Source organism: Salvelinus fontinalis, chromosome 2, assembly GCF_029448725.1.
Source record: "Salvelinus fontinalis isolate EN_2023a chromosome 2, ASM2944872v1, whole genome shotgun sequence".
Lineage (NCBI taxonomy): Eukaryota > Metazoa > Chordata > Actinopteri > Salmoniformes > Salmonidae > Salvelinus > Salvelinus fontinalis.
In genome coordinates, this window is record NC_074666.1 from 88,236,102 (window position 1) to 88,254,752 (window position 18,651).

The window sequence follows — 18,651 nt, forward strand, 5'->3', positions numbered from 1 at the left end:
CTTATAAGACTATTCCATTGGTTCCATTGCGCCAGGCAAACTCAATCAAGCCCAGCTAAAGTATTGTGCTATTTGAACACTGGTTTGGTGAGTATGTACCCCCTTACAATCTCCACTTCCTGTGTTCATCACATGCCATCAAAACCACCTTGGCTAATCCACATGGTTAAAACCACTCTGAGTGAAAGTGGCCTCACTGACATTCCAGATTTCTGCAACACCATACATTACTCACTATACAATCACAATCAACCGACTAGGCATTTATGATTATTATGATTATCGCAGTATTATGCTAATGTTCATACTAAAATCTTTTTCGCTTCACAGCGGTGTAATTTGTCTTGACCTGCTTCCATTTCAGAAAGATGCTTTTTGGTCAGAACCAAAAATATTTGGTTTAGATTCAGATAGGGCTATGGATACCATTGGTTCACATATATATTCCGTATGTGTTAATGTAAACTGTCATAGAGGTTACACTTCAGCGATAACTCTTCATCTATCCTGCTGACTTTACTGTCTCCTTCCTTTGTTCATTTTCTATCTCTCTTTCTACAGGCATGCAGAAGATCTCATAGTCACCCCTTTTGCTCAGGTAAGCACCAGCTCTGCAGTTTGTTGATGAAGTGGTGTACACTTCCTCCTTCCTGCCTAAAGATAGAACATGCAGTAAAGAACTTGAAAGGGGCTAAAATGAGTATGTAGTGAATTTGTCTCGCTCCGCTCTCTGCCCCTCTCCCCGCCGCCCCCACCACCCACCGTCCGTCCATCCCCCAGGTGTTGGCCAGTCTGCGAACTGTAAGAAGCAACTTCACCATCCTCGCCAATGTCACGACACCCACTAACAAGTCAGTAGCATTCCGTCAGCCACGTTACCCTTTCAACCCCTCTTAATGTGGTCACATCTCTCTTGTCTATCGAAGCATGAATAATATCCTCCCACTGTGTCTATATTGTAACTGTGCAGTCCTTATTCTCTCTGGAATATCAAGAGTTTATTCCCAAAACACTATATCAACCAATTTTTCACACTTGTGTTTTTTTCATCAGGAATGATTAATTGTGGGTACCTTCATGTGTGTGTAAAATATTACTGCTCTCAGATGTTTTCTTAATAGATTTTAGATGTGTATGAAAACATAATTTTTTTGCAAAACGCTATATATCCACTGTTTAGCTGGAATGGAATGTTTGTATCCTGTATATTTGACTGTGATATGTGCTTGTCTTACCTAGATACTGTATCTTAAGATGAATGCCTCACTAGTCACTCTGGATAAGAGCAGATGCCAAATGACTCAAATGTCAAATGTGTTTTGTTTTACATACAGATATCATAATACTGTATTGAATTATTATAATAGTTATTTTTTATTATATTGATGTCAGAAATGTATCATAAGTACATTTACTTATTTAATTTTTTTTGTTATTTGTTACATTTGACTGTGTAAAACCTAACCGTACTCCTTATTTCTCTGAGAATGAGGCGGATATATAGCATTTTGCAAAAATAAAACATTATTATTTGTCTCTCTGAAATGAAACGATCAAGTGATAGATTTAAACAAATGCATGTCTGTCGTTGAACAACCAAATGCCATGATTAGATAGTGAATAAACACCAATCTCTTTCATCATTTCGTTCAACAATAACAGTTCATTTACCAACATTTCTGAAAATGGATATTTAGTGATTTTGAATGAAACTCTTCATATGTAGTTTCAGTAAATATCACATTTCTTCCTTCTATTGGGTCAGAACTGTGTCATATCAGTAGGCTATAATGTGGCAACACTCATCACATTCTGTCTTTATCATGTTCTGCTGAGATCATCATGTCCCCAATGGAAGTCCCTGACTGACTGACTGACTACCTGAAAGACTGCATGACTGGCTGACTACCCCGACTGACTGACTGACAGACTGACAGACAGACTGACTACCTGAAAGACTGCCTGACTGGCTGACTACCCCGACTGACTGACTGACTGACAGACTGACAGACAGACTGACTACCTGAAAGACTGCCTGACTGGCTGACTACCCCGACTGACTGACTGACTGACAGACTGACAGACAGACTGACTACCTGACTGACTGGGTATTCACAAGGATAGAAGTGGTCAATAATGCTAAATATATCCTCCTTTTTAATGCAAGAAACAGGCAGAGCATGAGTTGGCAGGCTTTTTAGCAGTACGTCAATATGAGCAGTAACAATGCACCGTGGAATTATCTAGAGCCATAATTAGTGAGCATGATGCTCTCAGCTCCAAACAGAATCCTCCCTCACTAGACTGCAAGTTAAACCTTCATGTAGAGGAAGAGACAGCTGAGAGCTGAGAGAGCCTCGCTTAAAGGAGGCATTGTTTTTAATATTATTGGCTACAACAATATTTCAAAAGACTGCGATGCAGATCTATGCAAATAGTTTATGATTCCTCACAAATGTTATTGTCCATAATACAGATGAGGTTAAATATGTTTGCTTATCTATTTCCAGTGTTATGTTGTTATGCTTCTCAATTCATGCCCTATACAACTGTAATGTTCTTAGAGTCCACTAGAGAGCACTCTTTATCATTTCCTCTGATGCTGTAATGATCTATTTGTCCACAGGAGGTCACCAGTGACAAGCCAACCCACTGTTCCCCAGGCAACACTCTCTGGTAGGTTTCCTGCTAAAATGAACTTTAGTCACTACTGATTGGGGACACTCTCCCACACAACTCACAGTGTTTTGGTAGTGTGCACTCAAGCTTCCAAAAACTCATAAAAATGCACCGATATTAATAGGAGAATTTGCAGCACCATGGCCTGTGGCTTCCTCAATAATGGATACCGATAGGCTGCATTTAATTCTGCAGATGATTTGAATAAATAAGTGTCAATCTGAAGTCTCAACTGAACAATTCTAAGAAATGACAAATGTAGCAATTTGGCTGATACAGTTCAAGAGAACAGATGCAGAGAATATGACCGTGACACAGACCATTATATTATGATACACTATATTATATCAATGCTGAGATAATACCGGTTATAATAATACATACAGCACAATGCCCCCGTCTTCTTTCCTGTGTATGTGTGTAGATGAGACGTACCAGCAGATGGCAAGGGAGACTCTGGCTGAGTTAGACTGGTGTCTGGACCAGCTGGAGACCATCCAGACCCACCGCAGCGTCGGTGACATGGCCTCCAACAAGGTACTACCACTTCTACCAGTACCACTACCCTACACCATCACTACCACTAGCCAGATCCACCACTACCTGTACCCTACACAACCACTACCACTACCACTACCCTACACAATCACTACCACTAGCCACCACTACCACTACCTGTACCCTACACAACCACTACCACTACCCTACACCATCACTACCACTAGCCAGCACCACCACTACCTGTACCCTACACAACCGCTACCACTACCCTACACCATCACTACCACTAGCCAGCACCACCACTACCTGTACCCTACACAACCACTACCATTACCCTACACCACCACTACCACTAGCCAGCACCACCACTACCTGTACCCTAAACAACCGCTACCACTACCCTACACCATCACTACCACTAGCCAGCACCACCACTACCTGTACCCTACACAACCGCTACCACTACCCTACACAATCACTACCACTAGCCAGCACCACCACTACCTGTACCCTACACAACCACTACCACTACCCTACACAATCACTACCACTAGCCAGCACCACCACTACATGTACCCTACACAACCACTACCACTACCCTACACCATCACTACCACTATCCTACACCATCACTACCACTAGCCAGCACCACCACTACCACTACCCTACACAATCACTACCACTAGCCAGCACCACCACTACCACTACCCTACACCATCACTACCACTACCCTACACAATCACTACCACTAGCCAGCACCACCACTACCACTACCCTACACCATCACTACCACTAGCCAGCACCACCACTACCTGTACCCTACACAACCACTACCACTACCCTACACAATCACTACCACTAGCCACCACTACCACTACCTGTACCCTACACAACCGCTACCACTACCCTACACCATCACTACCACTAGCCAGCACCACCACTACCTGTACCCTACACAACCGCTACCACTACCCTACACAATCACTACCACTAGCCAGCACCACCACTACCTGTACCCTACACAACCACTACCACTACCCTACACAATCACTACCACTACCATACACAACCACTACCACTACCCTACACCATCACTACCACTAGCCAGCACCACCACTACCTGTACCCTACACAACCACTACCACTACCCTACACAATCACTACCACTAGCCAGCACCACCACTACCTGTACCCTACACAACCGCTACCATTACCCTACACAATCACTACCACTAGCCAGCACCACCACTACCTGTACCCTACACAACCACTACCATTACCCTACACAATCACTACCACAACTCTACACAACCGCTACCACTACCCTACACAATCACTACCACCACCACTACCACTACCCTACACAACCACTACCACTAGCCCGCACCACCACTACCATTACCCTACACTGCCACTACCATTACCCTACACAACCGCTACCACTACCCTACACAATCACTACCACCACCACTACCACTACCCTACACAACCACTACCACTACCACTACCACTACCACTAGCCCGCACTATCACTACCATTACCCTACACAACCGCTACCACTAACCTACACAATCACTACCACTAGCCAGCACCACCACTACCACTACTCTACACAATCACTACCACCACCACTACCACTACCCTACACAACCACTACCACTACCCTACACCACCACTACCACCACCACTACTACTACCACTACCACTAGCCTGCACCACCACCACCACTACCACTACCCTACACTACCACTACCACTACCCCACACCACCACTACCACTACCCCACACCACCACTACCACTACCACCACCCTACACCACCACTACCACTACCACCACCCTACACCACCACTACCACTACCCCACACCACCACTACCACCACCCTACACCACCACTACCACTAGCCTACACTACCACTACCACTACCCCACACCACCACTACCACTACCCCACACCACCACTACCACTACCCCACACCACCACTACCACTACCACAACCCCACACCACCACTACCACTACCCCACACCACCACTACAACTAGCCTACACTACCACTACCACTAGCCTACACTACCACTACCACTACCCCACACCACCACTAACACTACCCCACACCACCACTACCACTACCCCACACCACCACTACCACTACCCCACACCACCACTACCACTACCACTACCCCACACCACCACTACCACTACCCCACACCACCACTACCACTACCCCACACCACCACTACCACTACCACTACCCCACACCACCACTACCACTACCCCGCACCACCATTACCACTACCCTACACCACCACTACAACCAACACTGCCCTCCACTACCACTACCCTACACCACCACTACCACCAACACCACCAACACTGCCCTCCACTACCACTACCCTACACCACCACTACCACCACCACTACCACTACCATCACCGCTATCACTACCCTACACTACTACGACCACTATCCTACACCACCACTAACCTACACCAACACTACCACTACCATACACCACCACTATGTCTACCCACACCACCACTATCAATACCCTACACCATTTCTACCACTACCACTACAACTACCCTACACTACCACCACCACGACCACTACCATACACTACCCTACACCACCACTACCACCACCCTACACCACCACTACCACCACCACTACCACTACCCTACACCACCACAATCACTACCCTACACCACCACTACAACTACCCTACATCACCACTACCACTACCACTACCCTACACCTCCACCACCACTACACCACCACGACCACTACCCACCACCATTACCACTACCCTACATAACCACCACCACCACTACCCTACACTACCAATACCACTTCCCTACACTACCAATCCTACTACCCGTAACTACCCCTACCACTACACTACACTACACCACCACCACCACCACCACTACCACTACCACTACCATACACTACCACCAAAACGACCCTACATTACCCTACACCACGACTAGCACTACCACTACCCTACACCTCCACCACCACTACACAACCACTACCACTACCACTACCCTACACCACCACTACACAACCACTACCACTACCCTACACCACCACTACCACCACCACTACTACTACTACTGCCACTACCACTACCACTACCCTACACCACCACTACCACCACCACTACCACTACCACCACCACTACCACTACCACTACCCTACACCACCACTACCACCACCACTACTACTACCACTACCACTACCACTACCCTACACCACCACTACTACTACCACTACCACTACCATTACCCTACACCACCACTATGTCTACCCACACTGCCACTGCCACTACCACTACCCTACACCACCACTACCACTACCCTACACTACCCTACACTACCACTACCACCACCACCACTACCACTACCCTACAACCACTACAACTACCACTACCACCACCACTACCCCTACCACTACCACCACCACTACCCCTACCACTACCCTACACCACCACTACCACTACCACTACCACTACCCTACACCACCACTACCACTACCACTACCATTACCCTACACCACCACTATGTCTACCCACACTGCCACTACCACTACCCTACACTACCACTACCACCACTACCACTACCACTACCCTACACTACCACTACCACTACCCTACACAACCACTACAACTACCACTACCACCACCACTACCCCTACCACTATCCTACACCACCACTACCACTACCACTACCATTACCCTACACCACCACTATGTCTACCCACACTGCCACTGCCACTACCACTACCCTACACCACCACTACCACTACCCTACACTACCCTACACTACCACTACCACCACCACCACTACCACTACCCTACACCACCACTACAACTACCACTACCACCACCACTACCACTACCCTACACCACCACTACAACTACCACCACGACTACCCCTACCACTATCCTACACCACCATTACCACTACCACTACCCTACACTACCACTACCCCACACCACCACTACAACTACCACTACCACCACCACTACCCCTACCACTACCCTACACCACCACTATCCCTACCACTACCCTACACCACCATTACCATTACCACTACCGCTACCCTACAATACCACTACCACAACCCTACACCACCACGACCACTACCCCACACTACCAACACCACGACCACTACCCTACACCACCACTACCACTAACCCACACCAACATTACATTTACATTTACATTTAAGTCATTTAGCAGACGCTCTTATCCAGAGCGACTTACAAATTGGTGCATTCACCTTATGACATCCATTACCACTACCCTACACCACCTCTACCACTACAACTACAACTACCCTACACCACCACTACCCTACACCACCACCACCACTACCCTACACCACCACTACCACCACCACTACCCTACACCACCACTACCACTACCACCAGCCTGCACCACTACCACCACCACCACAACCACAGCCACTACCACAACTACTACCTTACACTACCACTACCACGACCACTGCCCAACACTACCACCACCACGACCACTACCCTACACTACCCTACACCCCCACTACCCTACACCACCACCACCACTACCACTACCCTACACCCCCACTACCCTACACCACCACTACCACTACCCTACACTACCCTACACCCCCACTACCCTACACCACCACTACCACTACCACCACCACTACCCTACACCACCACTATGACTACCCACACCGCCACTATCAGTACTCTGCACCACCACTACCACTACCCTACACCACCACTACTAACACTACCCTACACTACCCTACACCACCTCTACCACTATCACTACCCTACACCACCACTACCCTACACCACCACTACCACTACCCTATACCTCCACTACCACTACCACCACTACTACCACTACCCTACACTACCCTACACCACCACTACCACCATCACTACCACTACCCTACACCACCAATACCACTACGACCACCACTACCCTACACCACCACTATGACTACCCACACCGCCACTATCATTACTCTGCACCACCACTACCACTACCCTACACCACCACTACTAACACTACCCTACACTACCCTACACCACCACTACCACTACCCTACACTACCCTACATCACCACTACCCTACACCACCACTACCACTACCCTATACCTCCACCACCACCATTACTACCACTACCCTACACTACCACTACCACCACCACCACTACCACTACCCTACAACACCAATACCACCACCACTACCACTACCCTACACCACCACTACCACTACCCTACACCACAACTACCACTACCACCACCACTACCACTACCCTACACCACAACTACAACTACCCTACACCACCACCGCCACTACCCTACACCACCACTACCACCACCACTACCCTACACCACCACTACCACTATCACCAGCCTGCACCACCACTACCACCACCACAACCACAGCCACTACCACAACTACTACCTTACACTACCACTACCACGACCACTGCCCAACACTACCACCACCACGACCACTACCCTACACTACCCTACACCCCCACTACCCTACACCACCACCACCACTACCACTACCCTACACCCCCACTACCCTACACCACCACTACCACTACCCTACACTACCCTACACCCCCACTACCCTACACCACCACTACCACTACCACCACCACTACCCTACACCACCACTATGACTACCCACACCGCCACTATCAGTACTCTGCACCACCACTACCACTACCCTACACCACCACTACTACCACTACCCTGCACCAACACTACACCACCACTACCACTACCACCACTACCCTACAACACCACTACCACTACCCTACACCACCACTACCACTACCCTACACCACAACTACCACCACCACCACTACTACCACTACCCTACACTACCCTACACCACCACCACTACCCTACAACACCACTACCACTACCCTACACCACCACTACCACTACCCTACACCACAACTACCACTACCACCACCACTACCACTACCCTACACCACAACTACCCTACACCACCACCGCCACTACCCTACATCACCACCACCACCACCACTACCCTACACTACCAGTACCGCTACCCATAACTACCACCACCTCTACCCGACACTACCAATACTACTACCCGTAACTACCCCTACCACTACCCTACACCACCACTACCACTACCCTGCACCACCACTACCACTACCACTAGCCTGCACCACCACTACCACAGCCACTACCACTACCACTACCCTACACCACCACTACCACTACCCTACACCACCACTACCACTACCTTACAATACCACTTCCACTACCACTAACCTACACCACCACTACCACTACCACTAGCCTGCACCACCACTACCACCACCACTACCACAGCCACTACCACTACCACTACCCTACACCACCACTACCACTACCACTAGCCTGCACCACCACCACTACCACAGCCACTACCACAACCACTACCACCACCACTGTCCGACACTACCACCACCACTACCCTACACTACCACTACCCTACACCACCAATACCAATACCCTACACCACTTCTACACTACACCCCCACTACCACTACTACTGCCCTACACTACCAGTCTCTTACCACTCCCACCCTCACTACCCTACACTACCACTACCACTGCCCTACACTACCCTACACCACCACTACCCTACACCACCACTTCAACCATCACCATCACTACCACTACCCTACACCACCACTACCACGACCACCACCACTACACCACCACCATGACTAACCACACCACCACTACCACTACCCTACCCTACACCACCACTACCACTACCATACACTACCACCACCACTACCCTACACTACCACCACCACTACCCTACACTACCACTACCCTACACCACCAATACCAATACCCTACACCACTTCTACACTACACCCCCACTACCACTACTACTGCCCTACACTACCAGTCTCTTACCACTCCCACCCTCACTACCCTACACTACCCTACACTACCACTGCCCTACCACTACCCTACCACTACCACCATTACTACCCTACACCACCACCACTACCACTACCAATACCCTATACCACCACAACCACTACACTACACCGCCACAACTACCCTACACTACCACTACCCTACACCACAACTACCACTACCCTACACCACCACTACCACTACCACTACCCTACACCACCACTACACTACACCACCACTACCACTACTGCTACCCTACACTACCACCCCCACTACCCCACACTACCACTACCACTGCCCTACCACTACCCTACTACTACCACCATTACTACCCTACACCACCACCACTACCACTACCCTACCTACACCACCACTACCAATACCCTATACCACCACAACTACCCTACACTACCACTACCCTACACCACCACTACCACTACCACTACCACCACTATCACTACCCTAGACTACCACTGCCACTACCCTACACCACCACTACCACTACCCTACACCACCACTACCACTACCCTAGACTACCACTACCACTACCACTACCCTACTACCACCACTACCACTACCCTAGACTACCACTACCACTACCCTACACCACCACTACCACTACCCTAGACTACCACTACCACTACCCTACACCCCAACTACCACTACCCTAGACTATAACTGCCACTACCCTACACACACCACAACCCTACACTACACCTGGCCTCTTCATCTGTCCATGCCCCCCTCCTATACACTCTACCACAACCTCAACGTATTTGTGTTTCCTAGTCCAAATGTGCATAACTAAATATCAATACTATTATCAGTCTCCCATACTGTATGTTTCATTAATGTCTGGGAGGCTTGTTTGCATTTGGCGGAACTGAACTGTGTGAATGTGGACTGTGAACTGGCCAAGCTAATGTAACAGAGGTGGTTCGGTCAGCCACACTCTCGTGATGAGTAACCTTGTCTGACATGTGACGACTTGGGTTAGCTCCCCAGGATAATTTCTAGCTTTTAGCTCAGTGGGCTATCACAGTCTTGTGGCTCGCAGGAGCTGTTAGTCCCAGTGATGTTTGGGATTTGTGTATTGTCCTTTTGAGGCCGAAGGGAATGTATGTGTGCATGTACACAGAATGTCTAAAAGATTTGTCAGATGCTCTATATTTACAAAGGTATGGGTGATATGTGTATACTGTATACTGCTGTTTAGAGTCTGTGTTTGTAGCGGATGTGTATTTGTGCACATGAATGCACGAGCTGCAGCGAGATGTTCCGCTTAAAATGTAGGATGGAGAGGGAGAGCGAGAGAGAGAGAGAAGGAGAAGGGGAGGGTGAGGGTTTGTGGGTGGGAAGGGAGGACACAGAGCACAGGAGAAGAGGGAGGTGGGGGAACGGGTCCTGATGCTGATGTCTCTGCTGTAACCTTGGTTGCTATCGAACAACAGGGTCTGCCCTTCCCTTTTACTCATTGGCTCACCACTCTGACCACAAGGCTTGTGGTCTGGGCAGCGACCAATGAAAAAGAGGCAAGGATCCTTCAACAGTGTTGTGTCTAAAAGAGACAGTGTGGTATTCTTGTTTTTCTTGTCACCCTGAGGGGAATGTAGCATGTTGCAACTGTTTCAGAACGCAAAAGACAGCAGTTTGGATTTGCATGTGTGTAAGGATGCCTGTGTTTGAGAGACAGACAGAGGGCAAGAGAGAGAAAGATGGAGTGAGAGAGGGAGGAGTGTGTGTGTGTGTGTGCTCCTGGCTGACAGAGAAGCAGAGAGAATGCTGTGGTCTTTAAGAGCAGACAGGTGACATAAAGACACATACACACAAAACCACACCAACATGAACACACACATATGAACACCCTCCCTCGTACTCTCGCTCTTACACACTCTCTCTCTCACACACGCATATTTCCGACAGGCGTACATGCTGTCTGCAGCACATGCACATTCAGGCTGCACGCACACACACACACACACACACAAACACACACACAAGTGCACGCTGTCTGGCTGATTAGCTTGCAAGGGCTGACTACAGCATCCAGGGAGACGGCGCTACAGGAGGCAGCAGGGCTTTGCTACGGCGGAGGAAAGAAAGAGGAAGGGAAAATAAGGGGAGCCTGAAGCTCTTGGATTAGTTTCAACCTCAGACATAATTTAACCAGCCCAGGGAGACACGATGGAGTGACTGGGATACTGCGGGGGAAGCTACTGGGAGGAGGACTGTGGACTGTGTGTGTGTTGGGATCATCGCTGAGGCACATACAGGGCAGATGCAGCAGGAGGACGACTGGGCCCGGCCCCTGGATCCGGTGCACTGTGGGGGAGGGGCACTTTGCAGAGTAGACGCAACGCAGGGAGACGAGGAGAGAACCTGTTTTTCCCCACACCGAGAGCTCCGATGTGATTCTGTAGCCTGACCGACCGTCTGCTAGCTACATCACAGGCCTGGCTCCCTATTTCTCTATCTCTGTCTCGCCTTCCTTCTCTTCTCTCTCCATTGCCATTTGTCTCCCTTTCTCTCTCTGTCACTCTCTGTCCTCTTCCTCTGTCCCATCGCTCAATGCTACGGTCATCTTTCCCACCCTGTCGTCACCGTCTTTCCATCCCTCCATCCTTCTAAGCTCCTCTGTCCTCTTTTATCTCCATCTGTCTATCTGTCTGACCTTCTATCTTTCATTACAACATCTTGGCTTTTCTCTCTTCGCTCTCCTCCTCCATTGCCTCTGTTTGCCCTTCAGACAGTCCCCCTCTCACTCTCAATCTTCTCCCATCCTATTCTCCCCCTCTCCCCACTCTGCTGTTTGATTTGGGTCAGTTCTGCTCACCAGCTGGGATGAGATGTAGTCTCTGGAGCTTGGGGATCCAGGGGGCTCCTGGCCTGCCGTTTGCGGGGCACCCTCATCTGTGGACCGTCCTCACACTGGGGCCCATATCTGGACGCACTGGGTGGGTGGCCTGCTTCCAGGAGAACTGCATGTAGGGACGGACTGTGAGCACCAGTGGACCCTGTCCCCCTCCCCCTCCACCCCTCGCTCCCCCACCCTCGGCGGGGGGAAGCTGTCGCTCTGGAGTGTCCCGGCCTGGCCGGCTGCGGCCTACACGCTGCCCACACGCTGACGACGAATCCCTCCTCATGCTGCTGGGACACCTGCAGCGCCCCCACCCCCAGCCCGCTCCACTACCGGTCCTCCTGTCTGGGCAAGCGCCCCTCGCCCCCCGTCACCTTAAGCATGGGTGTGGTAGAGGCCATTGACCCCGCCTCGCCGTCCCCTTGCCCCTCGCCCGTGCCAGGCGGCTACCGGCTGCCCCGCTCTTCCACCAGCTACAGCCAGCTGCAGGGGAGGGGAGGAGGGCCAGACCTGGAGCTGGACCTAGGTGCGGCTGCCGGAGGGGTTCTGGAAGGGTCTGGGATGGCAGCGGAGCACAGGACACCTCTGGTAGACCTGTTCTGTGAGACCTGCTCGAGACCATGGCTCATTGGATGGTGGGACCAGGTAGGGCTAGAAGGGCTGGGAGGGGAAGGGAACCGGGCCAGACAGCCAGGCGGCCATCTTGGATAGCTGTTATGATTAACTATTTTTCCACCCTTGTTGTTCTGTGCATTATATATGCTGTCAATTCTACTTAGTAGGTGCGATTTTGTTAAGCCATTGAAGTTTCATGTTGAAAAGAGAAGCATGTCAGTTGTGTGCGTTGTAGTTGTGTGGATTGCAGGAACCAGTTGGACAGAGAGGAGATGACCTAAAGATGTCTTAAAGCAGCCTATATCCTTGTAGATTACAGGCATAACAGGGTGTATGTTGAGTGACTGTGTGTTTATATTTTCCCTCAGCAACTCTGTTTTCACATTCTACGCATTATTTATGCATGTGGGCACTGAAGGGGAAAAGGCATTGAGTTTTCAGAGTTTATTAACCCTAAACTCCCCCTGTAATGTGTCGTCATGCTGCCCGTGGTGCTGAGCGCACTAAACCTCAGCTGCAGTACACTTCAACCTGAAGATATAAACTCAAAACTGTTCACCTTAGAGACTCATTTCCTCCATTCGAACCACAGACAATACCCTTAAAATCGTACAGAAATTCCTATTAAGAAAATCTTTATTGTCCTATTGTTTCAGCAGTTTAATAAACAGACAGATGTATCCAGAACAGGTCAACAGGAATAGTCATACATCAATGCAGATACCCATAAAAGGTGCATATGGGAATCATTTGGAAGTGGTTGTGAGGCAAGGTATGAAATAGTTAAATATTTCTGCTGCAGGTAGCCTGCTTTATCACAAGATGTCCATCTCCACACACACACACACACACACACACACACACACACACACACACACACACACACACACACACACACACACACACACACACACACACACACACACACACACACACACACACAGGTTCAGTGTTTAGTGTCAGTGAAGGATATCTTAGATGAAAACCTGTCACCACAGAAACGGACTGAGCATGTGACACACACACAGACACACGCACACGTACACACAGGTTCAGTGTTTGTGTCAGTGAAGGATATCTCAGCTCAATGCTGTGTGTGTTTATCTCATTGTTGTCCGGTGATCTTAGTCAATGTCAGAATAGTTTTGTATTTTTCTTTGAGAGGCCGAGACATGATAGGACTTACGGACATATTATTAATGTTGCAGTGTGTAGTTGATGGTATATGTCTCTATCAAACCAGCTACTGACCCTGTTATTTTGACCGAGCTCTCTTGTCCGTGGCAGTGACTGTGCCCTCGTGAACCATTGTCTTGTCTGTGCTTTACTGAGATACATACAACAACATCTTACCCAGCTAGCACAGAACGTTCTCAGAACCGTATGTTTCTTAGAGCTTGGTGAGAGCGTGGTTGTCTTATGGCTGTTTTGCACATAACCTACCCAAAACTTTGTGGGAATGTTGCAGAACAGTTGCTTGGCTTTGGAACATTCTCAGCACAAAAATGACCTAAAAGTTCAAACATGGTTAGCTTTAATTAGAATGTTGGTAATGTTGTAGGAACGTTCTCCAACTGGTTTAACATGAGGAATATTCTCAAATAGTTCAGAGAATGTTAAGAAACAACGTGGGAATTTCAGTACTTCAGCATAATGTTTCATACAGGTTTCCTCGTGGTTCAATTTAAAATCATGTTCTCAGAACTTTAAGAACACTTTCCATAAGAAACACAAGAAAACATTAGTAACAGTCAAAGAATGTTCTGCGAATGTAATTTAAAAATACATACATTCCGTTCAAAGCATCAACAAAACTTTCTCTATCCTCTCTCTTAAGTGTGTTCAGGTGTGTTGGCCGCGCCCAGTAATTGGCCACACCTGATCCTAATGAGTGCAGGTTTCCTTTGAAATGGGGTCTATTTGAATAGACTGAAATAGACCATCCTGGTGGCGCAGTGGACTTATTCAATGGATAGAGAATATACACTACATGACCAAAAGTATTTCGGACACCTGCTCGTCGAACATCTCATTCCAAAATATATGCCATTAATATGGAGTTGGTCCCCTTTGCTGCTATAACAGCCTCCACTCTTCTGGGAAGGCTTTCCACTAGATGTTGGAACATTGCTGTGAGGACTTGCTTCCATTCAGCCACGAGCATTAGTGAGGTAGGGCAGGCCTGGCTTGTAGTCGGCGTTCCAATTAATGTCATGCTGTATGCTGTTGCGTTAAGATTTCCCTTCACTAGACATAAGGGGCCAAGCCCCAAACATGAAAAACAGCCCCAGACCATTATTTCTCCTCCACCAAACTTTACATTTGGCACTATGCATTTGGGCAGGTAACGTTTTCCTGGCATCCGCCAAAACCAGATTCATCAGTCGGACTGCCAGATGGTGAAGCGTGATCAATCACTCCAGAGAACGTGTTTCCACTGCTCCAGAGTCCAATGATATTTACGCGCTTCAGCACTTGGCAGTCCTGTTCTGTGAGCTTGTGTTGCCTACCATTTTGCGGCTGAGCCGTTCTTGCTCCTAGACATTTCCACTTCACAATAACAGCACTTATTGTTGACCAGGGCAGCTCTGGTGTCACGTTGAAAGTCACTGAGCTCTTCAGCAAGGATATTCTACTGGCAATGTTTGTCTATGGAGATTGCATGGCTGTGTGCTCGATTTTATAGACCTGTCAATAACAGATGTGGGTGAAATAGCCGAATTCACTAATTTGTATACATAGTGTAAGATCATAGGTTAGAATTTCCCTGACACCGTGCCACAATAAAAAATAAATGTGTTTGCAATTTTGAACTGTTTCTAAACAGTTAAAAACAGTTAACCCAAACTAAGCTAGCAGTGTAATTAAAAGTCTTATTGAAACATGTTCTCAGAACGTTATTTAATTACCTTCAAATTACCTATCATTTCTGTTCTCAGAAGATTAATAAAACTGCCCAGGAAAACTTTCAGGGAACCATAGTAAAACCTTCTCAGAACCTCCTTGCAACCTAAAAATGTACATTCCCATAACAGGCAAAATTTTAATTTCCGTTCTCAGAATGTAAAAAAACCTTACGTATTACCAGTCAAGAAACGTATGGCTTTGTTCCCAGAACAAATGGGAAACCAAAAAATGACGCTCCAACAACTTCCAAGTAACCAACTGTGCTAGCTGTATCCACTCCCCCATCTCTCTGCATACAGTGTTTTTAGCAATCTGCTGCAATATGACAACTCTTGTTTTGATACAAGATAGCCTTACCAGCCTTACCATTAGCAAAAAAAAAAGTATTTAATGCATATACAGTACTTTGATAAACAAAGTGAAATTGAATGGTTGGTTGGTTGTGAGAGCTGATTCACCATGATATCATCAAAGAGCATTACTGTAAACTGCTATTGTAATGTGAAAAACAGGAAGTGCAGGAGAGCCTGCCTGTTACAATACATGTCACATTTGCCTGGGTGTCCATATGTTAGTCAGTTATCAGAGGGTTGATGATGCCCCTTTGCGTCTCTCACACCTTCACCCCGGCATCTTGTGTTCCATCAGTCAGGGGGCCATATGAGGAAGCACGGTAGCGTGGTGCGGCGTCTGTCTGTGTGTCCTGGCACTGGGGTTGTGTTGGTTGGCAGATTATGACTCAATATAGTAAAGAGATGGAGAGAGAGATGGAGACTGCAGCATAACTGTGTCACTGGCTTTGACTGGCTAACTAGTCCACAGTACCTACCTGGTGCATTATCATGACTATCTACTCTATCTATCTATCTATCTACTCTATCTATCTGTTGTAGTGGCTTCTGATGGAGGGAAAGGGACCTGACTGTTCTAACCTTGTCGAACTGTCACTAATACCTGGTTGGACTGGAATAAAAATAAAAAAAAGAGAGAGAGAGAGAGAGAGAGAGAGAGAGAGAGAGAGAGAGAGAGAGAGAGAGAGAGAGAGACAGACAGAGAGACAGAGAGACAGAGAGACAGAGAGACAGAGAGACAGAGAGACAGAGAGACAGAGAGACAGAGAGACAGAGAGACAGAGAGACAGAGAGACAGAGAGACAGAGACAGAGACAGAGACAGAGACAGAGACAGAGACAGAGACAGAGAGAGGTAGGGATTGGCTGGTGTGGTAAGTGGGCCTCACCCAGTAAAAATAGAAGTAGGAAGGTATGAGTGAAAGAGGGAAGATTGAGAGAGTGGAAGGGAAGGTAGTAAAAATAGGTGAGTAAGAGAGAGCAGAAAATGGAGAGGAAAGGGGAGTAAAGCAGAGAAGAGGAGTAAGAGAAATAAGGAGATGGAGAGAGAAGCAGAGAAGAGTGGAGGGAAGAAGAGAGGAGAACACAGGGGATGGGAGAGGAGAACAAGGGAGAGTAGAGCAGATGAGAGGAGAGGAGAGGAGAGGAAAGGAATGGAGAGGATTGACCTTGAGAAAGGTCAGAGACACCTGCCTACTCTCTGAGATTGTCACCCAAGCAGCAGCCGCCTCCCTCCCTCGCTCCCATCATGCTGCAGGACTGACTGTGAGGAGGCAGTTGCTAGGGCAACCTCTATGGTTGCCATGGAGATTATTATGTGTGAAGGATCAGTCAGTAGGACACAGACTGAGGGGACTTGTCCGAATCGCACTGCGCCTGCTTGCACGTGACTGCCTCTGTTAGTAACAAAACACATTCCACTACCAGTCTTCAAGATCCGCTCATGTTTGGTTGAGATATCGCGACATGAAGTCTATGCAACATTACATTTTCTGTTTAGCCATATGGAACATATGTATCCTATTCATGCTCCGTGTCTTTTTCTCACCTGCATTCCAGCAGACATTGTGCAGGCAGGGTGTGTGACATCATCACCAAAAGACACAGAACGTGATGTAGGAAAAGGGCAGCTCTTCCACCATTGCTCCAACATGCTGTTGCTTTGTCAGGCTCCTGCAGTGGTTGCCTGTTGACAAGGTCACACCGTACTGTATGAAAGTTGTATAGTAAACCCATGTGTTCTTTAGGAATTCTATTTCACTATTTTACAGTAGA

The 18,651-nt window shown here is 48.2% G+C and overlaps 1 protein-coding gene across 3 annotated transcripts in view; it reads left to right on the top strand.

Annotated features, from left to right (window-relative positions):
- LOC129830841 (cAMP-specific 3',5'-cyclic phosphodiesterase 4C-like) overlaps positions 1 to 18,651 on the top strand; it is a 61,870-nt gene that overhangs the window by 33,533 nt on the left and 9,686 nt on the right. For 2 of the 3 annotated variants that reach the window (XM_055893624.1, XM_055893634.1), the window contains exons 3-6: positions 562 to 598; positions 781 to 851; positions 2,627 to 2,676; positions 3,104 to 3,216. In XM_055893624.1, the coding sequence (XP_055749599.1) occupies positions 562 to 598; positions 781 to 851; positions 2,627 to 2,676; positions 3,104 to 3,216 (271 nt within the window). Of the gene's footprint in view, positions 1 to 561; positions 599 to 780; positions 852 to 2,626; positions 2,677 to 3,103; positions 3,217 to 11,936; positions 13,650 to 18,651 lie in introns of those variants that run through there. The other variant, XM_055893643.1, reaches the window with a different exon arrangement.